Genomic DNA, 25053 nt, shown 5'->3' with positions numbered 1-25053 from the left:
TATCTTCCTCCTAAAGATGCGGGTTTTTTTTCTTAATTTAAGAATCGTCACCGAGTGATGACTCTATGATTTCGCCACTCAGTGAAGACTCTCAGGCTGAAGCAGAAGGTGTGTTCGTGTCTCCAAACAAACCTCGTACAACTGAGGATTTATTTGCAGTCATTCACAGGTGAGGCAACAATACCAAAAGTTTTCCTTTTTTCACAGGTGAGGCAACAATACCGAAAGTTTTCCTTTTCATAGTGCATCTCATGAAATGCAAATATGGGAAAGCCTTGTGTACTTGTGACACATTCAGCAAAAAAGCAAAGAAAAATTGTTTTTCCAAGTCAAAGTGACAGATTGACATTTGTGCGGGACAATGCAAGCCTTTATATATAGCTTGACCTCAACTGAGAGACTTTCATAAGAACTGCTGAAGGGAGATGTTTTTTCCATAGGAAAGACATTCTAGAACAAGTTCTCATTTGAAAACAATTTATGGTTAAGTAACTTAGAGTGAAAGCTCAAACGCTACTGTCATCTTGGACTGAAAATAATTTCTTGAGCCAAAAAAAAAAAATATGCTCACAGCTGTAATCCTATACTAGCAGAGACCAATGCAAGTTGATTCACTAGACAGAACCCAAGTTGGAGACAAGAGAGTGTATAAACTTGCCCATTTCATAGATCAGAACTAATCACTGCTCCCTTTTTTCCCTACCTTCCTAAAACTTAAATGTCTTTAATAACACTGGCCTTCTCTAAAATTAGTGCTCCAAATCCCACGAACAGAGAATGTCCTCTGGGCTGTTTTTCTAAGACACTGTTGCGTCCATGTTACCCATTCACGTTCTCTCACCTGCCACCTGCGATCAAGAGCCATGTGTACAAGAATATATACTCCTTACAACTTGTGACCGATGGACAGAGCAGGAACTAGTGCTTGGAAAGCGATCCCACATCAGACTGAGCTATCCAATCCTGATGTGCCTACTCCTTTCACAACCACGACCGCCGTCTTCCACTAGGCCTCCGTGACCTAGATGGGACTCCCAAAGGACAAAACTCGGGGACTGTCTCTTGTACCTTATGAAATTGTATTTTTTGAAGCAAGTTTTTTCACAAGCAGCTTACCATCATTTCCCCTGGAATTCTAGTTTTTAAGGGAACTTGAGTTTTCCGTTGATGTGGTTTTCTCATAAAGAAGGAGCATCACTCTTCAACTTTTTTTAAAGGAGTCAGTCAGAAATGCCTTCTGTGTGGCTATTCCTTTAGCAGGCACACCTTTCCACTCAGAGAGTGAAGAATCATCAGTTTATGTTTTCTTTGCTCCATGTGTAGGCTAAGCTCCAATTATATTTCCCTTCCCCACTTTATCTTAGGACCAGTTAATAAAATGCTATATAAGTTAAAGAGCCGAGTTCTTACCCCACAGGACCAAATGTTAGTATCTGGAATAGTGGACAGAATGTAAGTAGCGGAGTCAAAAGCATCTGGAATGGAGTCTAAGCGCCGCTACTTCCTGACCAGTCTTGTCAGTTAAAACCTCTCTACCTATTCCTTACTGTTGGTGGAGATACCTATAGCTCGCATGTTCAGTTTTGACGCTAAGATAACATTTTAGCATCTAGAATACGGTAGATGCTACAAACAAGTGTTAGTTTGAAACCCCTCCCCTGCTGGCAGTGCTAGACACTGGCATGTGCAACATAACAACCAGGAAGGTTTGGGCGAACCAAAATGAGGCTGGTCTCCAACTGTAAAGTTGACATTTTCTCTATCCTATGGATTTTTAGGCTGGCGAAAGAGCATGTTGCCACTATTTATCAGTGAACTGAATCGTGCTGAAGATTCGCTAAATTTACACTATTATCAAGAGAAATAATATGATGATGGATGCCTAGGTTTGGTAGACTTTCTGAGCTTGGTAATCTTAAGATTTGCATTTGTGTAGGGTTTAATTATTTATGTACAGCACAGTGAGAGGAATAACCTCATTTTTGTGAGAGTTTGTAGAGCTCCAGAGGTGGTCTAGGTTTTCAGCTGTGCACAGAAAGTTGGCTTACTGACTTATACAGTGCTGATGTTACCAAGCAGCTATGGAAAATTGTATTTACAGCCCAAACCGGATTGATTTATTTAAAAAGTCACGTAAGAAATTTCTTTGTACAGAAAATGTAAAAAGGAGACAGAATGGTGTGATTCATCTCCTCCACCCCACTCACACCCATCACCCAAGCCTGTCAACCATCAACCTCTAGCTAATCCTGTCCCATCCACACCTCCACCCGCTTGGCTCTCCTGGTATTTCCCTGGAAACCAACCCCAGACCTCTGATCATTTTATCTGTGGTGAAGAGACAGATTTAACAAGAGAAAGCCAGAGTCCTTCACTGCCTACCCTCTAACCGGAAGTCAGGCAGCAGTATTTTCTTACACTCGAGCAAAACATCCAATAGGTCCTCCTCTACATCCCCTAGTCATTATGTGAAATGGTCATTTCTAGAACCAGTTCACGTCCACTGGCTATCGGAAAGTCTCCCTCAGGCTGTGAGTGCTATCGGGGCAGGGACCACATCTCCGTCCTCATGTCCACTCCCCTGACGCTTACTACCCCGTCAGCTTGGGTGCACCGAGGCGCTCTTCAAGGAGGGGCACGAATATGCCTTAATGATTTTAGTTTCGTACAAAGCCACACGGACTGAGATTTTTCCTTTTCTCAAAAGGTCCAAGAGGAAAGTCCTTGGAAGAAAAGATTCTGGGGATATGTCTGCTCGAAGCAAATCGAGAGCTGCTCTTGGCAGCGGCAGCGCCGGAGCCGGTTCTGTCACTTCGCCCAACAGCAGCGTGACCACGCCAAACAGCCAGAGGTCTCCCGGCCTCATCTACCGAAACGCCAAAAAGTCCAACACATCGAACGAAGAGTTTAAGCTGCTGCTGCTCAAGAAAGGAAGCCGCTCGGATTCCAGTTACCGCATGTCTGCTACTGAGATCCTGAAGAGCCCCATCCTGCCCAAACCCCCAGGGGAGCTCCCGGCGGAGTCCCCGCAGAGCGCCCATGAGGCCCATCAGGGGGCCCCTGGAGCCGAGGTGTTGTCCCCGCTGTCTCCATGCTCCCCAAGAGTGAACGCAGAAGGCTTCTCCTCCAAGAACTTTGCCACCTCAGCATCCGCAAGGGTCGGGCGCTCCCGAGCGCCCCCCGCGGCCAGCAGCAGCCGCTACAGCGTCCGCTGCAGGCTCTACAACGCGCCCATGCAGGCCATCTCCGAGGGGGAGACAGAAAATTCTGACGGGAGTCCCCACGACGACCGGTCCTCCCAGAGCTCCACCTAGGTGGCCCGGGCCAGGCTGGCTAGCAGAGGCCAGAGCCCTTGGTCCTAAGAGGACGCAGGACCGGTGCGGAGGACTGGGGGGCGGGAGGGGGGGTGGGTGTCGGCGCACCACGGGGCACCATCGGGCACCATTGCTGCTTCCCAACGAATTCCTAAACATTCGCTGGGGAAATGGAAGCTGGTTTGGTCTTTCTTGATTATTTTCCATGTTTTTAAGTAGCTGCACCGTCTTTCATATTTTTCTTTAGTATAGTTTGATTTACCCAATCTCATTCCTTTTATAATACAGAATTTGAAGATGTCTGCTTTTCATGAAACCTAGAAAAAGTTTTCCCAGAGCTGCCTATTCAAAAAACAAAGCCCTCACTGTCATAATTCTTAAGAAGATGAAATTACTCTGGAGGTTTGGTATTTTTTTACATTAAAATGAACTACAGCAAAATTTAGAAGAAAGAACTACACACATGTAAATACCATATTTTTGATAAAAATGTGTAAATAGATTTATCAATGACGAGTGGACATGTGGCCAATTATCTACTACACACCAACTGTTTAAAAAACACAAGAAATAAACTGTAATAATTGTATTCTGTGAATACCATTTTCATATCAAATACCATATTTAAATGTCCACCAATATGATTTTCTGAGTGATAAACCTCAGTTATGAATTTTAAACTGGTGAAATAAAGGAAATCTTGAGGTCATATACTGAAACGTGATTAATTTAAAGTAATTAATTCAGACCTAACCATTTTTGTGACAAATTGCAGCACCAAACAAGCAAATAGTAACACATGGCTATGATTTACCATGTGGTAATTTGGACAGAATGGAAAGCATGCTTTTGATTTTTTTTTTTTTAATCAATGAGAAGAACCATTCTCAACACAAAGCCCCGAAGAACAGCATCTGACAGTGTCTTTTAGACTTTTAGTTTTTCAATGGATTGCTTTAAAGAGAATGAATAGGGGAAACAATACTTAATTTTAGGTTATGTTTTATATTAGGCTACTGGGGGCATAAACAGTCATAATCTAATGACTATAAACTCCTTAAACAGTGTAGCAATTAGCTCCAGGTTCTTTAACTAACAAAAATAAAACATAAGCATGCCACAGAGCTATTGACTTATCAGTAAGTACCTGCAATGAGTTTTCAGTGAAGCTTTCTCTCTGTGCTGATGAGATTCACGCTACCTAAAAAGTAACAGAAATGACACTGTGAACAATATAGTTGGGAAATAGGTATGTGTATATGCATTATTTATATTCGCTGTTAAACTGGGAATGGGGAACAGCTCTGGTTCACAACACTACATACAAATGAGTTTTTGTCTGATTTTACTGTATCTGCTTGATGGCGAAAGGGGAGGGGTGGTGGGTGGGAAAGGAAATGTCAGGGCGAGTGCTCTGATAAAATGAAGGCAGGGAAACAAGCTGAATTACTTGAAATTACTTGAATTTTCTTGTCTTAAAGCTGAAAAAAAAGTAGTTACAAGTTGAAATCTGCAAATGGTTCTTACACCTCTGATTTTAACATGAAATGATACTAATGTTTGAAATGCTTTGTCAGAAATATAAGCAGCTATGTACTTAGAATATGTTTTGATTGGGACAAGGTAGAATGTAGAGAGAACTAAGAAGGGATATGGCCTATAAATGAATAGAATGTAATTAGAATGATAGAACAGACCAGAGTTACGGAAAAACTGATAAGCAGCTGGCTTTAAGTTTATGCAAGTGGTATTTGGGAAAGTAGGATGTGTGAAAGGGGGTTTGTGGCTTTGGTTTAATTCATACAATATGAAGGAGAAAGCCTGGTCTAAGAAGATGCTGTCTTTCAATAGAAACACTTTCTAAGATGTTACAGATTGAAAATTAGAGAATCTGATTGCTGTTGGCTTTTTGTTTGTTTGTAAAGAAAAAAATGTCTGGCTTCTTCTACTATTTGTTTTCACTATCAAATAGTATTTCTTAATTTCTTGTCATCCTTGTGTGTAAAATGGGTGCTGGGGGGTGGCGGGGTAGAGGAGGGAGAATGTATGTGTGTGTGGGTGTGGGTGTTTGTGCTGGGATAGATAAGCTACCTGGTAAAGGGTACATTTGAACATTTACAAAGTGTTATACTTTTTACTAAAAGAAAAATGTTTGGGGGTTTGAAAAAATGGACCATCACTTGTCATTGGAACCCATTAATCAAGAAAACCAGCATGGTTTGACACCACATGGGAACATGAATAACTTTTTCTCATGCTTTGAAAAGTACACTTGGCAAAATTTTAAAAAATAATGTTTTTAGACAAATGCGATAAGAAACCGTCATTTCCAGTCACAGTAGGTGATCTTTTGTAATTTTCATAAAAGCAGTTCGTTTGCAGTATGGCTTTTGTGTAGTCAGGGGTTTTTTAAGCGTAAAGAAAGGTATGTGGGCTTTAAAAGTGATTCTAAATCTTGGATAGGAAACACATGAATTGGCTTTAATAAATGTCACCTTTTTATTATTGACATCAATTTAAGTAATGGTACCATATATTTTTTAAAATACATACTGACTTGAATTGTGAGGCAATAAGATTCCTTCTATATGTAATGATCACAGAACTAACCCTTATAATATAGTTTTACTTATTTTGTTTACTCTAAAAATCTATAGCAGAGTTTCTCTATTTTATATTTCATAGATTAAAAAAAAACCCAAATGATGATGGATTTTAAATTCACTGTGGAAAGAATATTGAGCAACAAACTGAGTTTAAAAAAAAATAGTAAGAAATTCCTTAGTAATCTGGAATATTCTACATGGCTTTATTACATAGCATATAAAACCAAGAATTAGAGGGCTGTCTTCAACATCACTGCCGTTTTGAAGCAGGGTACACACATTAGGTATCGTGAAAAACATCAATCCAAACTTTTCTTCTGTTGTTTGCACTGATGCTAATTTTTTGTTCTTTTATGTTTATACAACATGTCTATGTTGTGTGGGGGAAATTTTTTTCCTTTTTTTTTTTTTTGGCTAAGTAGAGGACATGGACTAGTTGTTGCAAACAAAACACACGGTTTGCTCTTGCCAAAGGTCAGTGAGTGAGTCGATTTGCTGCAGTGACGGCCGACTTAGAGAACTAGATGACGACAAAGATTTAAAACTATAAAGAAGGTTACAGTGTAACTATTTTGGTACTAGAACCAGTTCATGCTGGCCAAAAAGACAATGGTTTATGGACTTGCATCCATTTTGTATTTTTGTAATATTTGTAAATATGAACTTTTTAAATTGTTGCAGAAATGGTTTCTTTTGTAAGATGTTTTCAACGTTTACATTCAATTCAAGCCTTTGTATATTTTAGAGCTGTGCAACACTTTAAGTCTTGTATTTATTTTTAGTAAAAATGGTGACAGTTTCATTGTGAACCCCTCTCAAAAAAATGTACCAGAAAAGTTTGATTACCTAGAAAGTGTGTATAGAAACTGCAAATAAACGTGACTGCAATTAAACAACCGGTTTCCCTTGGATTATGTAATTGTATTCTTGGGGTTTCACAAACTCCAAGTGTTTTATTCAAACTGGACATAAAGGAAGGGAACTGCTATAGCAAAAGTAGGAGCAAAATAGTAATAATAATAATAAATACTGTATAATGGGCTCTAATCATGTTTTGGTCTTTTAGATTTTTAAATTTTATTTTTTATTTAAGTTTATTTGAGAGTGAGCGAGCAGGGGAGGGGCAGAGAGAATCCCTAGCAGGCTCCACGCTGTCAGCACAGAGCCCAATGAGTGGGCTCGATCTCACGGTTGGTGAGATCATGACCTGAGTTGAAATCAATAGTCCAATGCTTAACCAACTGAGCCACCCAGGTGCCCCTAGATTTTTTAAATCTCTACACTTGGGGCTGCTAGGCTCCAACTCACAAGCCCGAGATCAATAGTCTCACACTCTACTGGCTGAGCCAGCCAGACATCCCTCTAATCTCGTTTTGTATTTGAAAGAATACAATTCCAATATATACTATACTTGTAGCTCCTCTGTGAGCCAAGAAAAGATTTATGGCTTTACTTTAAAATACTCACCTGCTTTGCTTCTGACAGTTACTCAGACTGTGCCTTTTTGTGTGTTTTTTTTTTAAGGTTTATCTTGAGAGAGAGCAAGAGAGCGAGCAGGGGAGGGGAAGGGCAAGGAGAGAATCTGTGCTAACAGCACAGAGCCCGAACTAAGGAACTATGAGACTATTTCTGCTATGAGAGCAGAAATCAAGAGTCAGACCCTTAACCAACTGAGCCACCCAGGTGCCTCAGACTGTGCCTCCTTCTGAAGATGGGCAGCCTCAATCTACATATAATATGCCACTAAATAATGTCACGTATCCTTTATTACATAGCAAGTTTATGTGCCAGATAGTGTTCTAAGTGCTTTGCTTACTCAAACTCATGTACTCCCCACACTGTGCCCATTTTACAGATGCGAAAGCGCAAGCACAGGGCCATTACTTAACTCGCCCCAAGCCTTGAAGCAACTAAGTGTTGGGGCTGGGATTCAACCCCAGTAAATCCGGCTCCAGGGTCTGTATCACCTATCCACGAGGTAACAACTTCCTAAAATAACTTTTCCCTTGTTTGTACCAAACCTCCAAAACTAAGACCCCGCCCCCTGTCCACCTTCGAATTTCAACAATGACTTGCACACCTAGGATAGAGTCAACGTCTGTGGCGGGGGTAGGAGGGACAGAATTACATTTAAAAAAACAAAATTTTCAAATAACCAACCAATGGCAGTAGGGAGGCCAAGCGCCTAGCGGCTTCACCCCGCCGAGCCCTCTCCACGAAGCTTCTCCAGCGCTGGAAGAAAGCGCACAGGCGCGCCGGCGCCCCTGCGCAGCCGCAGGAACACTTCTCAGAGTTGGAGGCTCGCGCCTGTGGTTTAGGGCGGGGTCGCAATCCCAGCAGCTTTAGCGGGCAAATGAATTCGAACACTCAGATACTGGCGCTGGGAGGCGGGCACTGCCGGTAGCGCAAGGGTAACCAAAGCCCCTCCCCTCGGCTGTCTCCCTAGCAACGTCCCGTTCCCCACCCATTGCGCAGGTGCCCGAGGACTTGGTAAACCACCGCACGCGTGGAGACTTGCGTGCCGGGTGCAGCTGCGTGCCGGGCGCAGCTGCGTGCCGGGCGCACCTGCGTGCCGGGCGCACCTGCGTGCCGGGTGCACCTGGCGCGCGCGTAGTTCCGGAGCTTCCGGGGGGCTCGCGCTGGACACGTCACGTGTTCGGGCCCGACTTCCGGTGAAAGGACCGTTGGTCGGTTTCCAGGCGTCTTAACGGTTTTGGCCGTGGACGTCCCGGAAGGCTGGATACCACAGCTAACGTCGCGAGCCCTCCGGACTCCGGTGCGGCAGGTCCTGATGCCAGAGAAGGTCTGTCTAGCGGCACTTTGTCTCCCCTTGAGCTTTTTTGCCTCGGGTGTGCTCCAGAAGCCCTGGAGATGAAATTTGCCTTAAAGGCTGAGGCACTTCGGGGCGGAGCGGGGGTTGCGGGGCGGAGCGGGAGGAGGGGCGGGCAGGACCGAATTGGCCCTGAGGCCCGGAAAGGCCTGTCTAGCGGCACTTTGTCTCCCCTTGAACTTTTTTGCCTGGGGTGTGCTCGTGAGGCCCTGGAGGTGAAATTTGCCTTAAAGGCTGAGGAACTTCGGGGCGGAGCGGGGGGCGGGGCGGGCAGGACCGAATTGGCCCTGAGGCCCGGAAAGGCCTGTGTAGCCGCACTTTGTCTCCCCTTGAGCTTTTTTGCCTCGGGTGTGCTCGAGAAGCCCTGGAGATGAAATTTGCCTTAAAGGCTGAGGAACTTCGGGGCGGAGCGGGGGGCGGGGCGGGCAGGACCGAATTGGCCCTGAGGCCCGGAAAGGCCTGTGTAGCCGCACTTTGTCTCCCCTTGAGCTTTTTTGCCTCGGGTGTGCTCGAGAAGCCCTGGAGATGAAATTTGCCTTAAAGGCCGAGGAACTTCGGGGCGGAGCGGGGGTTGGGGGGCGGAGCGGGGGGACGGGGCGGGCAGGACCGAATTGGCCCCGAGGCCCGAAAAGGCCTTTCTAGCGGCACTTAGTCTCCCCTTGAACTTTGTTACCTCAGGTTGTGGGCGAAAAGCCGTCGAGAGGCCGTTTGGGCTAAAGGCTGGGGAGCTCCGGGGCGGGGAGGTGGGCGGGGCGGGGGCCGGATTGGCCCTAAGCGGAGAAAAAGGACTTAACTTTTCTCTCAAATTTCGGCAGCCCTGCACAGGGGTGGTTCGGCGTGTTTTCCGCCGGCTGTCCCGGGAAGCCGGCGCCTGTGAGCTTTTGAGATTTGGCCGTTTTTCCAGGACTTTATGCTGACTTTGGGGGACGAGTAGATCCTCTTTTGTTCTTTCTGTTCCTTAGCGGAGGCGGGTGGGGTAAGGAACTATCAAGACTCTCAGACATTGGGGCGCCTGGGCGGCTCAGTCGGTTAAGCGTCCGACTTCAGCTCAGGTCACGATCTCGCGGTCCGCGAGTTCGAGCCCCGCGTCGGGCTCAGGGCTGATGGCTCAGAGCCTGGAGCCTGCTTCCGATTCTGTGTCTCCCTCTCTCTCTGCCCCTCCCCCGTTCATGCTCTCTCTCTCTCTCTCTCTCTCTCTCTCTCTCTCTCTCTCAAAAATAAACGTTAAAAAAAATAAAAAATAAACAAAAAATTAAAAAAAAAAAAAGACTCTCAGACATTATATAGAATTTTGAGTTTAAAGAACTGATGGACTAGGGACGCCTGGGTAGCTCAGTCGGTTAAGCGTCCGACTGCCGCTCAGGTCGTGATCTCGCGGTTTGTGAGGTGCAGCCCCGATTTGGGCTCTGTGCTGACAGCTGGGACCGGAGCCTGCTTTGGATTTTGTATCTCTCTCTCACTCCCACTCCCTCTCCCGCTCTCCCTCCCATGCTCACACTCTGTCTCTCTCTCAAAAATAAACAATCATTTAAAAATGTTTTTAAATAAAATAACTAAATAATTAATGGACTAGCTCGATTCATTATAACGTTTTTTTGAGATTGAAACTGAGGGCGCCTGGGTGGGTCAGTCGGTTAAGCCTCAGACTTCGGCTCAAGTCATGATCTCACAGTTCATGAGTTCCAGCCCCGAGTCAGGCTCTGTGCTGACAGCTCAGAACCTGGAGCCTGCTTGGGATTCTGTGTCTCCCTCTCTCCTCTGCCCCTCCCCTGTCTCTCTCTCTCTCTCTCTCAAAGATAAACATTAAATAAAAAATAAAGAATTAATGGATTAGCTTGATTCATCAGGGAAATACAGCTCAAAACCACACTGAGATACCACCTCACACCTGTCAGAATGGCTAAAATTAACAACTCGGGAGACAACAGATGCTGGCGAGGATGTGGAGAAACGGGGACCCTCTTGCACTGTTGGTGGGAATGCAAACTGGTGCAGCCGCTCTGGAAAACAGTGTGGAGGTTCCTCAAAAAAAATTAAAAATGGACCTACCCTATGACCCAGCAATAGCACTGCTAGGAATTTGCCCAAGGGATACAGGAGTGCTGATGCATAGGGGCACTTGTACCCCAATGTTTATAGCAGCACTCTCAACAATAGCCAAATGATGGAAAGAGCCTAAATGTCCATCAATTGATGGATCGATAAAGCAGATGTGGTTTATATATACAATGGAGTACTACCTGGCAATCAGAGAGAATGAAATCTTGCCATTTGCAATAATGTGGATGGAACTGGAAGGTATTATGCTAAGTGTAATAAGTCAGTCAGAGAAAGACAGATACCGTATGTTTTCACTCATATGTGGAACTTGAGAAACTTAACAGAAGACCATGGGGGAGGGGAAGGGGAAAAAATTAGCTACAGAGGGAGGCAGACCATAAGAGACTCTGAAATACAGACAACAAACAGGGTTGATGGGAAGGGTGGGGGAGAGGAGAAAATGGGTGATGGGCGTTGAGGAGGGCACTTGTTGGGGTGAGCACTGGCTGTTGTATGTAAGTGATGATGAACCACGGCAATCTACCCCCAAAACCAAGAGCACACTGTATACACTGTATGTTAGCCAACTTGACAAATTATATTTAAAAAAATTATAAAGAAGGAATTAATGGACTAGCTTGATTTGTTATAACATTTTTTGAGATTGAAACACTGATTTTGAGGGCGCCTAAGTGGCTAGGTCCGTTGAGCATCCAACTTGGGCTCAGATCATGATCTCACAGTTCATGAGTTCCAGCCCCACCTTGGGCTCTTTGCTGACAGCTTGGAGCCTGGAGCCTGCTTCAGGTTCTGTGTCTCCCTCTCTCTCTCTGTCCCTCCCCTGCTCACACTCTGTCTCTCAAAAATAAAAATAAATATTAAAAAAAAAGAAATGTTGATTTTGAGACTTTGGTGGTAATCGTGTTTGATTAATGACAGTGCAGCCTTATACTGGCTTAATGTAAACACATAAAGGAGGCGAAAGAAAATAAAGATTTAGGTTGAGAACGATCCGTTTGATAATTTGATGAGAGATCTATTCCTTCTGTGGTGCCTGGGTGGCTCAGTCGGTTAAGTATCGGATTTCAGCTCAGGTTGTGATCTGGGCTCATGAGTTCGAGCCCAGTGCCAGGCTCTGTGCTGCCAGCTCAGAGCCTGGAATCTGCTTTAGATTCTGTGTCTCCTTCTCTCTGCCCTTCCCCCAATTATGCTCTGTGTGTCTCACCCTCTCTCAAAAATAAACAAACACTAAAAAATTTTTAAAAGACATCAATTCCTTCCCTCCTCTACCTGGCTCTCACCAAATCCGGACTGCTCTAGGGTTTTTAAAGGAGTTTAATGTTTACACATCGTGATTTTACAAGCGGCTTTTCTGTAAGGCGTTTTGTAAAAAGCAGGGCATGGACCCAATTCGGTGGTGCGCGATGGGATACAGTTTTGTATTCCCTTCCATCTGGCATTCTCTTCCATCTGGCAACTTTGTGGTCTCTAAAGTTTGATATGGACAGTAGAAGGGCTACTTTTGAGAGTCTGGACAGGAGTTTTAGACAATGATCAGTATTGACAGTTTTGTTTTGTTTTTTAAATGTAAATCTGACTTGTTTCGCCGTGTCGCTTTAAAAAAAAATTTTTTTTTTACGTTTATTTATTTTTGAGAGACAGAGTGAGACAGAGCATCAGTGGGGGAGGAGCAGAGAGAGAAAGACACAGAACCCGAAGCAGGCTGCAGGCTCTGAGCAAGCTGTCAGCACAGAGCCTGACCTGGGGCTCCAACCCACGAACCGTGAAATCATGACCTGAGCTGAAGTTGGACGCTCAACCGACTGTGCCATGCAGGCGCCCCAACTGTATCACATTTTTTTCTAGTGGTTTTGGGGTGAAATGCTGTTTTCACCCTTCACACTTTAGATAAATTGATGGCAAGTGAATGCTCTCCACCTTGAAGGAGAATCTTCAAATTGCTTTTGAAAAATGCCTTTGAAATGTCTTTAATGTCTAAAAAACGTATTATAAAAAAACAGATGGCTTCTTGTTCGTATGTTATTAAGAGTTTAGGTTTTCTATCAGAAAATACAAGCGAGCTTTATTTTAAGTAAACTCATTTTGCAGGACTTTGAATTTAGTGAACTGTATTAATTTGCAACTGCTTCAAGGTTGGACTCTAAGAAAGTGTTGCAGAAACTTTATGTGATGTGAAGAAGTGAAAAGGAACTAAAATTTATGCTGTGCCTGCTGCGAACCAGACATGATGCCCAGTGCCTGACTTTCATTTGGTCTTACACAGCTCTGTAAAGTAGATATTATTCCAGCTTTAGGAGTTAAGAAATCGAGGCACAGAGAGGTTAAATACCTGCTTGAAGCAAAATAGCAAATTTTGCAATTTGGATTTGGATTCAAGTATTTTTTTAATGTTTATTTATTTTGAGAGCAAGCCAGCCAGCGTGCAGGGGGAGGGGCAGAGAGAGAGGGAGAGAGAATCCTAAGCAGGCTTCATGCTGTCAGTGCAGAGTCAGACACGGGGCTCAATCCCACACCATGAGATTATGACCGGAGTCGAAATCAAGAGCTGGATGCTTAACTCACTTGGCCACCCAGGCGCCCCTGGATCCTATTTTTAAAAGCCCAGTTGTTTGTATTATGTCCTAGTATTTAAAATTTGTCTACAAGAAATTGTTGCTACATCTTCAGCGTACAAGTGCAATGTGAATGAAAATTACATGTTGGGACCCCGAATATTTGTTGCCCATGTGCTCCATGACTACTGGTTCTGTTGGGAGGATGTTATGCATACCCAGATAATGAAATAATAATAGCTAACAGTGGGTGCCTTTGCCATGACAGGTGTGGTTTTAAGCACTTGTCATGTTTCAATTAATCTCCATATCTGTATGAGGTCTGTACTATTATCCTCATGTTACAGAGAAGCACAGAGAAGTTACACAGCTAGTCAGTGGAGGAACTGAATACCTAAACCCAGGTATTCAGGCCCCAAGCCTAAGGTCTTAATGCTATTTGATGTTTCCCTTTGTGTAACAATTACCTTAAAACCATTAAAGTGGGAGTGTTCTGGTACTTTGGGGAAGGCAGTGTTAACTTCCAGATGGGATGACTTAGCACCTTTGCTTTGTGGAGATGGAACTTGAGTGGAGCTTTGAAGGAATAGGTTCCCCTAGGTGAAGAAACGGCAGGGTGTTGTGGGTAGAGGTCATTACAGGAATGAGAGATTCAAACAGTGCAAGATCGATGTTGATGTGTAAATGTGCCACACACATAGAAATGTCTGGAGTCCAATGATGGACTCCATGCGTGTTGCTCCCATGTCTAACTACAGCCAAGTTTCAGCTACAGTGTAAGTAATCCGGTAGGGAATTGTCTGGTTTTAAGAGTCTAACTGCGGTGGCAGACAAACAGGAAGTCATTTATCTTTATTTAAAAAAATTTTTTAACATTTACTTATGAGAGAGAGAGACAGAGCGCAAGCAGGGTAGGGGGGAGGGCGAGGGAGACACAGAATCCCGAAGCAGGCTGCAGGCTCCAGGCTCTGAGCTGGCAGCACAGGGCCCGACGATGCGGGGTTCGAACCCACAAACCGCGAGATCATGACCTTAACCGACTGAGCCACCCAGGTGCTTTTAAAAAGCAGTTGGGAATTATGTTCTCTTGTTCATTTGTTTCCAGCTTTTACTCTGTAGCCTTTAAGTTGTGAAGCATTCGCTTCACAGTTTTGAATTTGTGTTTGATCTTGATTCTTACTCCTCGTTGTGGCAATAGAGCCCTTCGATTTTAAAGGTTTATTCGAGATCACTCATGGAAGAGTTTTGTCACTCTCTAAAATTCAGCCAGGACTCTCAGTTAGAGTTGGCATCGGGAGAACAGATCCGTATTAAGTTTGTGAAAAGTCTGTGAAGTAACTTTGTTATGTGTTGCTTTTCAGGAGTAGGTGGTTTGCCAGACTCAGGTGACCAGGCAGTTTCACACATAAACCCTCCAGAAAATTTAGAAATAACTAGGCCCAACGCAGAGGAAGTGGAGTGCTGCTGTTGCACAAAAAAGATGTCGAGCGGCTCCAGTGAAGTGGATGTGGTTTGTATTTCAAATTGAAGATCTGTCTTTGTTCTTTTCATTCTGCTCTATTTCTTCACTAAATTGAATTGAAGTTCATTCAGTGAAATGGCAGTAATCACAAGTTCATGAGTTTTGACAGTGATATATAAACCTGCTATAAACATTCGTGTGCAAGGCTTTTGTGAACAGATCCTAGCATTTCTCTTGGGTAAATACTCAGGAGTTGAATTGCTAGCTCATATGGTTAATGTAACTTCATGAAAATCTGCCCCATAGTCTTTCAAAATGGTTGTGTTATTGTATAATTGTGTCACATTGTGCTATGTTTCTTGATTCCTGACGGTAACAATATAAATTATTAAACTATATGTAATTTGGTTTCCCAGAAAAAGCGTTTCTTTACTTAAATAATGATGTGGGTATTAATGCCACCTTAGTGCTATGGGCAATTTTTTTAACTTCTATCAGCCCCAATATTTTTTCATAATAATGGTAGATAAAGTTAACTGCCTATCCAGAATGTTTCTCTGGCATAAATATGTGAAATAAAACCACTTTGAAAAGCATAAGGTACCATACAAGGTATATTTTTATAAGAACTCTTCTGTAGCCCGTTCCATATTATTTTGGTTATGTTTTTTGAAACAGAGACATACATAGCTTCTACATATCTTTATTTTAACATTATTCTTATAGTTTAATTCATTCTTAGAGTACAGTTATTAAATGAAGTGTAATTGTTATGTATCGTATATTCACTTATATCGTGTCCTGTCCCCCCCCAAAAAATGTTTTAAGGTGATTAGAGATTAATTTCTCAAGAAAAATAGGTGCTTAAGTGTTTCCTATTTTGTCCACAGAGTGGCACTGTTAGATTGCTTAAAAATCAAAAGCCATGTAACCTGGTTCTTTGTTCCTGGTTAGAAATACTTGGCTTTTACAGCAGTTCCGGTGCCAGGTAACTAGACTAGTCTTTCTACCTTGAGTTACACAAGAGGTTAAGCTGGAAGGAAAATGACGTCTTAAGTGTAGCTGCGGTAATGAGAAAACAGTTTTGCAAGTCCATCTTTTCATGTAGTCCTAGGATTTACAATGGACAAGGGTCCTTGGATATCACCAATAGGCTTTTGGAGCTTCTTAGAAGTGAAATTGAAGTCCTCGATTTTTCTTTCAGTTCTATCTTTCACCTTTCCTCTTAATTTGTTAATAAATCTTCCTTAGAAAAGAACACGAATACCTGCTTATGATGATGATAACACTGTTCTTTATGCATATGAACCACATACTGCATATGTCCATAATGTAAGTAATGTTAATCGCCATTTGCCAAATATATTAACATGCAACCATTTTATTTATTTATTTATTTTGAAGTATATTTATTTATTTTGAGAGAGACAGAGACAGTGTGAGCAGTGGAGGGGCAGAGGGCAAGAGAGAGAGAGAGAGAATCCCAAGCAGGCTTTGCACTGTTAGCACAGAGTCCGATGCGGGGCTTGAACTCAGGAAACCCTGAGATCATGACCTGAGCTGAAACGGAGAGTCAGATGCTTAACTAACTGAGTCACCCAGGCACCCCAACACGTGACCATTTTAAAGGAAAACGTTTAAATTTTTCATATACTGTAGAGTTCCTCTAAACTCACACTCAAAAAATATTGGTCTCTCCTGAATTTGCTTCCTTAGCTAGTGAGGACTTAACCATTTAACTTCCCTTTCCTTATGGTAGGACGTTCAGGGCAGTTTGTACTCATTATCAGTATAAAACCCTAAACCTAGGTCCTTATGATATAATAAATTCTTTCCTTACTTCCTGTCTTACTTAGTTATATTTCCACTCGCATATTAATGTTTTTATTTTATTTTGTCTCTGCTTTAGATTAAGACTTCTGAAACCTTTTGAAAAGTTAGTGAAAATAAAAACAATTTAAATAAATGTAAAGTGGTTTTTTTTTTCCTAGTATTCAGTTTGACTCTTATAAAAGTAAAGCATTAACTACTTAACTTTTCAAATATTAGCAGGAAGCTGTTCTATCTGACACATCCTACAACGAAGAGCAACAAAAAACAGTTCAGGACGTCCTTACTCATTGTCAGGTACAAAACTTCTGTCTCTCAAATGTTTTTTTCTGAAATACTAAGTTGAAATTCTCTTTATCTCTTTTCTGAAATACTAAGTTGAAATTCTCTTTATCTCATGTAAAGTATACAATTAATTGTAATTTTGCTTTATCAGATTATTTATGATTATCACTCCATTGTGATGATTTTTAACAACTTCTAGTTAGAAGAGCGTCTCCAGGTGAAAATTTTGAAATACCAGTATGTACATTTTATAGCTTTGCTTTTAAAGCCCATCACTCCATTGTGATGATTTTTAACAATTTCTACTTAGAAGAGCGTCTCCAGGTGAAAATTTTGAAATACCAGTATGTACATTTTATAGCTTTGCTTTTAAAGCCCTTAAACTGGAGAAATCGATGTTATGTTACTCAATACTGAATTAATTTCCCCTACAAAATCTTGAAAAGAAATTGTCTGCTATGGATAAAATTTAGTGTGTGCCTAAAGGCATTGTTGAGATATCTCAATTGAGAAAGTGTCAGCTCACCATTGTTTTTTAAAAAGTGTATCTTACATAGTTTTGAGGGGATGTTGTAAAAGTGAGCCTGTTGGTAGAGATTGATAGAAGTATGTAAATCAAGGATTTTGTGAGCTGCATCCTCTAGAGGTAATGAAAGGTTATTTTTTAAAAAGTAGTTCTTGACAAACCAAGTGTCTTGGATTAAAACCAGGTAGGGTGCCGAAGAGAGTTTATTACGTGAGTCTTTATCACTGTCGCTGAGAGCAGAAGCTGACTGCCTGCAGGCGGCGGACTGCCTGGAGGGGACGCGGCAGGGCTCCGGGGAAGGACGTGCAGGGGGCAGGGGGGTGGGAAGGAGGCTCCGCCCCGGAGCGGGGGCAGGGCTGTCCCCCCACTTCCGGAAGCATCCCCGTTCTCCCCGTTCCCGCCCCCCCCCCCCCCCCCCCCCGCCTCTGCCGCGCCTTCTCCCTGAGCCACTGGGAAGACGTGGGCTCGCGCGCCTAGGAGGAGAAATGCCCGGGGCCCCGAGTCACGGCCCTGACGCGGGCCCTCGGCGGTCCCCGCGGCTCCCAGCGGGCTCGCTCTCTCCTTTGTTGGACCCCTTCCCTGCCCAGCCCAGGCCGGTTGCCGCAGCACCGCCATCTTTTCCTTTTCCGTCCTTGCCCGGCGTCCCCTTCTGGAAGACCCCAGCCCTCCGCAGCCCGGGAGGCGGAGGGGGCGCCCGCCCGCTGCGCCCTGGCCCTTCCGCAGCTCTCTGGCCAGCTCCCTGCCGGTCCCCACGAGCTCCCAACAGCCCAGCCCCCCGCTTCTTCCTCTTCCTTCACGGAGGCGAGGCAGGGTGTGAGGCAGAAATCCCTCCCGGTCCCAACTGCTCTCCCCAGGGCCCACCGAGTAGCCTGGCATGTGTCCTCGGGGCGGCGTCTCCCCTGTAGGGCGAAGAGCCGCACCTGCACGGGGCTCTGCCCCCAGGCCTCTTTCCCTGTGCCGGGACCCCTCCCTTCGTCGGTCACCACCTCCTGGCCCTTCAGCCTCGGTCTGCGTCACTCTGCGCACGTCCTCCCGCAGCTCACCAAAACCTCCTCTTTGGGCCCCCCATCCGTCTTTCTGTCCCCCTGTCTCTCTCCTTCCCTCGAAACGCTGCTCTTTGCGCGTCGTTTACGCTCACTGTCTAACATGTGCCTTCCCGTGTTCTGTTTGGGTAGTTTTGAATCTGCCCTTCCTTCTGCCCTCTATGCCCTGCCATGCATCTTGAGCTAGCGAACACCGGCTCGTCTTGTAATTCTCGGCGTAGACCTCTCTGGAAGGCCTGCCACGACTGCCGGCCTGGGTTCGGGCTTGCTCTTGTGTGCGCTTAGCCTCCCGTTCTTACCTGTGCCGTAGCCATCCGAGTGTAATAATAAATAATACGAATATCAGCGGGTGATTGGGCGCTAGCGGAGCGGTCGGCAGGTAGTATCGTGGTTACGTTCGTAGTAACCTCATACTCCAGCGCCTCACTTTGTCCTCAGGGGAACTCTGAGAGAGGCGCTCATCTCGATTCTGTAGGTGAGGAAACTGAAGCACAGAGAAGTTAAGCAACTTGCCCAAGGTCACACAGCTGATAAGCATCAGAACCCAAGCATGTCCCCCTAGCGCCTGCGCCATTTACCTCAGCGTTATAGACCGGTGGGTCTCGCTGGATCACGCAGCAGAACCACCTGGATGGAGGGCTTGTGGAAACAGATCGCTGCCCCCACCCTCAGGGTTCCCCGCTCAGTAGTCTGGGGTGGGAGACGGTGCCTTTCCAACAAGCCAGTAGGCGATGTGGATGCTACTGGCCCGAGACCGCACTTGGAGAACCACTGCTGCGGCTGCCGGTCACTTGATTGAAATCATCCCTCTCCAGCTACAATGGCAGTTTCTTCGGGCAGGATCCGGTGATCTTGTTGTGTTGTGTCGTGTTGTGTTTTCTGTCCATATTGCCGGCACCTAGCAAAGCAGTTCTGACAGGTAGTAGGCCCCCAAGAACTGTTTATTTGAATGAATGGAGGAATGAAGGGAAATGGTTCCAGCCTCCGGCTGAAGTGTATTGTTTCCCTGAATGAAGTTTCTGTGTATTTGAAGAATTCTCAGGTTTTATTAGTCCCGAACCTGGTTGGCCTGTACGGGACATGCACTCAAAGGTTTTGTAAGGGTAACTGTCCATGGCCTGAGTGAAAAATACTTTGAAGCCAGAAGTCACATGTGTTATATCTGGCTCACTGTTCTTTCCAGAGTGGAATGCTCACTGCCTAGGAGTTCGCACCGTCATTCTATGCAGAGAGGCTCTTTGGCCTTTTAGCAGATTTGAAACTTTCTTTCCTAAAATAGCATTCTCCTTGACATAAACCGACTCCGTCCTAAATGTGGTGGCTTATAAGAATGGTAGTACATTTACTTGTGGGTAGTAAAGCTTCTGAAAACGCCTGTATGGCATGAGTAGTTGAGTAGGAGGCTGGGGCTCCTTATCTCAGCCAGCTCGGCTCTGTGTCACCAAAACCGGGCGTCAAGTGGGAAACGATCTTTCTGATGGCTTCAGAGCTTTCCTTGTTTCTAGTAGTCAAAATTTGGCTTCTTGGTGCTTTTATGTTACTTTTCTTTTGAAATAGAAACTATTAATAGCTTGTATTATATATAATAGGTCATCTATGATGCCATTCAAAACCTGGATAAGAAATTTGATGTCATTGATGGAAAAGTTTCAAAAATCCACCGTTTACGTGTGAAATCAATATGGCAAAATCGCGTGAGTGTTATAAAAATATTTTCTCAGGTGTAATCGACCTCTGGTTTATCATGATGCCAGTCAGTTAGAAATCAGAGAGAACTATTAACTATGAGATTAGCAAGGCTGACTGATATTTGCTGTTGCAGCAGATGGGAGACTAAAACTTTTGGAAAAATGCTAAGGTTTAGGTTTGAGGAAATGTGTGACAATGAATATGTTTATAAGTATAATGTATAAAATTCAGTTAAAATGTAAAGTTGTGAAACAAAAATCATATAATCAACATGGAGCATTCATCTTTAGTAATAATAAAGCAGTGTTACATAAAAAATACAGTAAAACCTTGGATTGCGAGTAACTTGTTCTGCGAGTGTTCTGCAAGACAAGCAGACATTTCTGATAAATTTTAACTTGATAAATGAGCGATGTCTTGTAATACGAGTAGTGTGTGATGCCGAATGTCCCACGGTCACAACTGAGCCAATGGTTCTTGAAATTCGCTTTGCTAAACAAGTGCTTTGGATTGCAAGCATGCTTCCAGAACGAATTATGCTTGCAAACCAAGGTTTTACTATATATTTACTACTTATGTTGTTTCCCTTTTACTCACTGACAGTTGGTTTATGCTGGGTTTGTGTCATTTCAGAAGCCATTTCGATATGCATACAAAAATTACAATTACCTGCTTTCCAGAAAGATCAGGTTTCAGAAAATGAGGAGAAAGGAGACTCCTTCCTTATCTGAACCTAAAAGCTATAGCCCAACTATTCCAGTAGAAAGGCCCAACTATGATTTCCAGAGCAGCTCTCTAGAAACATCTTACCATGCAGAGCCAGAGTCCCCAGAACGGGATCCAGAGTCACTCTACCAGCAGCAGGAATCGCGCATGAGCCGGAGTCCATCGCTTCTCTCCATCTTCACTACACAGTCATACCGGCCATATTTCACACCCGATCCAGTACAGGAGGGCTCCTCTTGCATACCTTGCTATGATAGCCCAGAGGCCCACAGCACCACCAGTCTCTTCTCACCTCTCCGAGCATCCACGGCGATACCTGAAGGCTCGTTGACACAAGCTGATCCCAGTTCACCAGAGAACCGTGACATGATGGCTTTTCCAAGTTCACTGGAAAATGAGAGCCTCGGCCATACTGCCTCATCCCTTTACATCCCAGGCAACTTTGGTGAGTGTGAAAGGACGCATATTACGAGTAGCACGATTTAACCTATATTCCTCAACATGCTTGATGCAAGACCATTTCTCCCGACCTAACATCTCTTTCAGGATAATGACCAGGTCAGGTTTGATTTGTCTTTTTCTCTCCCACTGAAGCTACAAGTTCACCTGTTGGAAATAATCCAGGTGTCCTGAGAGACTTCCCTGCGGACCCTTCAACCTGGTCTGTGGATGAAGTGATCCTGTTTCTGAAACAAGCAGACCCTCAGACACTCACCCCTATCGCTGACCTCTTCAGGCAACATGTAATGTATATTTTGATCTGGTTTTCCTGTCATGATGCTTTGCTTTGCTTTTTATTTTTTTATTTTTTTATTATTTTTTTTTTTTTTATTTATTTTTGGGACAGAGAGAGACAGAGCATGAACGGGGGAGGGGCACAGAGAGAGGGAGACACAGAATCGGAAACAGGCTCCAGGCTCCGAGCCATCAGCCCAGAGCCCGACGCGGGGCTCGAACCCACGGACCGCGAGATCGTGACCTGGCTGAAGTCGGACGCTTAACCGACTGCGCCACCCAGGCGCCCCTGCTTTGCTTTTTAAAGTAAGCTCTAACCCAACATGGAGCTTGAACTCACGACCCCAAGATCGAGGGTCGCATGCTCTACAGACTGAGGCAGCCAGGTGCCCCTGCCGTAATTCTTTTGAATGACCTCTGTGCAGGCCATTCTGTTGGATACCAATTAGGACAGATGGTGGGAGAACTCTACCAACCAATTTTCCATGTGTGAGAAAGTTGACTTTGCCCAAAGTTAGATCCTTAAAGGCTGGATTTAAATAGGAAGAATGTGACAGGCTGTCCTCCTTGTTGTGATGCCCAGTGAATCCAGCAGCTGATTCCATTTGGCTCAATTCTGTTAACCTTACACGCTTATTGACAATTTGGGATGCTGATACTTTCATGCCATTTACAAAGCCGCATCCCGGGCTAAATTTTTGGAAGTTCTAACTTCTAGTTGTACTTAGTAGAAAAAGTACAGAAGCTGCCGGACAAAGATAGTCTATTAGGGGTTTCAGGTCTTTCCAGACAGTACAGTTTTATTTTTAAACCAGAACTTGTAAAAACCAAATAATATTCTTCAGCAGCATCCGTTGGTCAACTAGTAAAGAATTTGAGGAGGATGCGTTGTGACCCTCAAGTCGTATTTTTATAGTGTTTCCTAAAGAGTGAAATTAGTGGCCACATATTTGATGTAATGTGTTCAGTATGGCAAGGAAATCATTAGTTTTTAGCATCTAATTAGCTTTAGACAACTAACTGATTAGCTTTCAACATCAAAACACCGTATAGCACATTTACAGTTTGTATTGATGCTGACATATTCCAGGCTGTTCTAAGAAAGTGAATGGCCATCTGAAATTCATTTCTACCATTTATAGTGTTTTACTCTTTGTCACAGATATGCAATATTTTATTCAACACAGTATTTAAAGTTAGGTCGTAGTTTGCGGGGCACCTGGGTGGCTCAGTTGTTTAAGTGTCCGACTCTTGGTTTCATGAGATCACGGTTTCGTGAGTTCGAGCCCTGTGTCAGCGGTGCTGACAGCATGGAACCTGCTTGGGATTCTCTCTCTCATTCTCTTTCTGCCCCTCCCCTACTCATGTGGTCTCTATCAAAACTTTCATTAATTAAGCAAATAAGTAAATAAAGCATATTTGTACATGCTTCACTGTACAAATTATATTTGCAATAGTTTTCGTCAGGCCGATGCATACTTTCATAGAGAATACACATCTGGAATGAGCTGCTCTGTAGTTGGTATTGCATGTTCTTATATATAAAGAAATCGCCATTCCGTTAAAAGATGAACAGATGACTAATTATTGTCATTTCCTTCTGTCTCAGGACATTGATGGGAAGGCTCTGCTACTCCTCAAGAGTGACATGATGCTGAAGTACATGGGGCTGAAGCTGGGGACCGCCGTGAAGTTGTGTCACTACATTGATGGGCTTAGAGGAGAAAAACACATTGACAATTGAAAAAATGTTTCTGTACACTTAGCTTGGCCTTCATTTAGGGAGACCAGTGCCATCTTGGGGTAAAACCGTTTCCCTGCCCTTTAGAAGTTGTTGTTGTATAGAAGGTTCTTCTACAAACATGTCATATCCAGACTTGCAGGGCTCCGTTACAGTCTAGTCTACTATTTTAGAAGCCATTTAACATGTTAGTATTGGCATATTCAAATTGGTTGTTGGTTCTTTACATCTTTTTATTATTTTCATTATATAGTTTACAAATATACTTCATGCAGGAAACAGAAACACCTCTAATTTCTGTTCATCTTTTTCTGTAGAACCAAAATAGCTGGATCCCAAAGAGAAAATATCAGGGACTGGCAAATTCTGTAATAAAACCCATGAGCCTTCCTTACAAGAAAACTTAAAAGACGCAAATATAGATATCATCTTTCTACAATATTTTATGTTTGTACTGCAAGGTTCTGTTCATATTCTGTCAGCTTCCCAAAAGGGAAAGCCATATAAATTATTTTCCTTTCTATTATTATTTCTACATATGTTATATTTGTTCCTATTTAAAAAAAAAGGCAACCTTATAAGCTTTCTTGAAATATTCTTAGCAGTTTTTGGGTAAATTATAGAGTAGTCATTTTATACAAGAGATACTTATTTTAAAACTTCCATATTTTGCATAAATTTGGACATTGCACCAGGCATTCAATGCTCACATATCTATAAAGGTGTCTATGTCCAGATTTTTAAAAGATGTATATTTTAGTCTGTGTTTATTCCTCATAAGGATACTGTTTCATATTTATATTTTATTCTATATATGAAGTATACGCACAAGTACATCTTTTCTTTTTGAATTTAAAATAGCACTTTGTACCTCCACATAGGTAAATATTAACTATTTAGTGAGATGTTTTTATTCTGTTAAAAATACTCACATTATTTGCCATCACTACTGATACCTCTGACCTTACTCTTCAGGGTTTCCTTCCAGGGAAGTTCTCTGTCTTATGCAATGTTTCTAGTTAATTTGCTTTCTGAGCCAATTATCCTATTAAATTTGGGAAGATATGTTACTTCTGATTGGTCATTTTGAACTTTATTTTAAAAATTAGAACTTTCAAGTGAAACATGTTCATTTTTATTGTTTTGTTATTTATTACCTTGTATAACATTTGATGTAATATTTATAAGCTGTGAGAATTGGTGCTAAGTGTATTAGCCATTTGTTATTAAATGCCAATAAAATGTTCACCAGGGGCAAAAATGTACATTTTCCTTTTAGAAAACCAAGTGTGCTTTATAAACACATGCAATTATTTACTGGGCATCTGTGATTTAAAAGGTGCTTTTATTTATGTTTTTCATTTCTTTTATTTCGTATAAGACCAGATTCTATTTTAAACTTGATTTTCTCTCAAATTGTTTGTGTGAAGATGCCGGTGCCCGGTTGAACAGTCCTCAGGTGTTTGTATGAATACTATGTTTTACAATTTTCGGATTTAAAAATTTAATAAAGTTTAAAAAGCACAATAATTAATGTCAGAGCCTCAGACTCGAGTTTATTCGCTTTCACCGCGTGACATTAATGCATGCACTTATTAGAGTTGATGAAGAGGCACTCTAGTAAGTTCGTGGGTTTCTGTGTCCAAATACTTG

At 43.2% G+C, this 25053-nt stretch overlaps 2 protein-coding genes and 1 pseudogene across 8 annotated transcripts in view; 2 read left to right on the top strand and 1 right to left on the bottom strand.

The window, feature by feature from the left end:
• Positions 1–3770, top strand: part of NHS (NHS actin remodeling regulator) — a 338916-nt gene extending 335146 nt beyond the window's left edge. For all 3 annotated transcript variants that reach the window (XM_081794285.1, XM_081794284.1, XM_081794286.1), the window contains 2 exons: positions 43–169; positions 2708–3770. In XM_081794285.1, the coding sequence (XP_081650411.1) occupies positions 43–169; positions 2708–3314 (734 nt within the window). In that variant the 3' untranslated portion in view covers positions 3315–3770. The remainder of the gene's footprint in view (positions 1–42; positions 170–2707) is intronic.
• The window catches only part of LOC145714629 (calcineurin B homologous protein 1 pseudogene), a 31197-nt pseudogene extending 22708 nt beyond the window's left edge, over positions 1–8489 (bottom strand). The window contains exons 1-2 of the transcript XR_014136914.1: positions 8081–8489; positions 4462–4515 (exon numbers count right to left, since the gene is read on the bottom strand). The product of XR_014136914.1 is annotated as a calcineurin B homologous protein 1 pseudogene (transcript). The remainder of the gene's footprint in view (positions 1–4461; positions 4516–8080) is intronic.
• Positions 8490–8537: 48 nt separating this feature from the next.
• SCML1 (Scm polycomb group protein like 1) lies at positions 8538–24810 on the top strand. Of its 4 annotated transcripts, none has more exons than XM_081794288.1 (8): positions 8538–8723; positions 14725–14873; positions 16077–16157; positions 16878–16952; positions 20099–20203; positions 20832–21369; positions 21519–21667; positions 23269–24810. In XM_081794288.1, the coding sequence occupies exons 2-8, from the start codon at positions 14844–14846 to the stop codon at positions 23401–23403; spliced, it is 1113 nt and encodes a 370-aa protein (XP_081650414.1). In that variant the 5' UTR covers positions 8538–8723; positions 14725–14843; the 3' UTR covers positions 23404–24810. The 4 variants fall into 4 exon arrangements, with proteins under 4 accessions (XP_081650414.1, XP_081650413.1, XP_081650416.1 ...); XM_081794287.1 differs by having other exon boundaries at positions 8539–8723; positions 16875–16952; XM_081794290.1 differs by lacking the exon at positions 16077–16157 and having other exon boundaries at positions 8539–8723.
• Positions 24811–25053: the final 243 nt, after the last annotated feature.

This window comes from Panthera onca, chromosome X, assembly GCF_046562875.1.
Source record: "Panthera onca isolate mPanOnc1 chromosome X, mPanOnc1 haplotype 2, whole genome shotgun sequence".
NCBI classification, from domain to species: domain Eukaryota; kingdom Metazoa; phylum Chordata; class Mammalia; order Carnivora; family Felidae; genus Panthera; species Panthera onca.
This window is presented reverse-complemented; position numbering and strand designations above follow the sequence as displayed.

Excerpts from the sequence above, each read along its gene's own strand:
- SCML1 (XM_081794287.1), top strand. The coding sequence starts at position 14,844 with ATGTCGAGCGGCTCCAGTGAAGTGGATGTG. Across the intron at positions 14,874-16,076 it reads GCTCCAGTGAAGTGGATGTG|AAAAGAACACGAATACCTGC; the intron begins GTTTGTATTTCA and ends AATCTTCCTTAG. Across the intron at positions 21,668-23,268 it reads CTGACCTCTTCAGGCAACAT|GACATTGATGGGAAGGCTCT; the intron begins GTAATGTATATT and ends CTTCTGTCTCAG.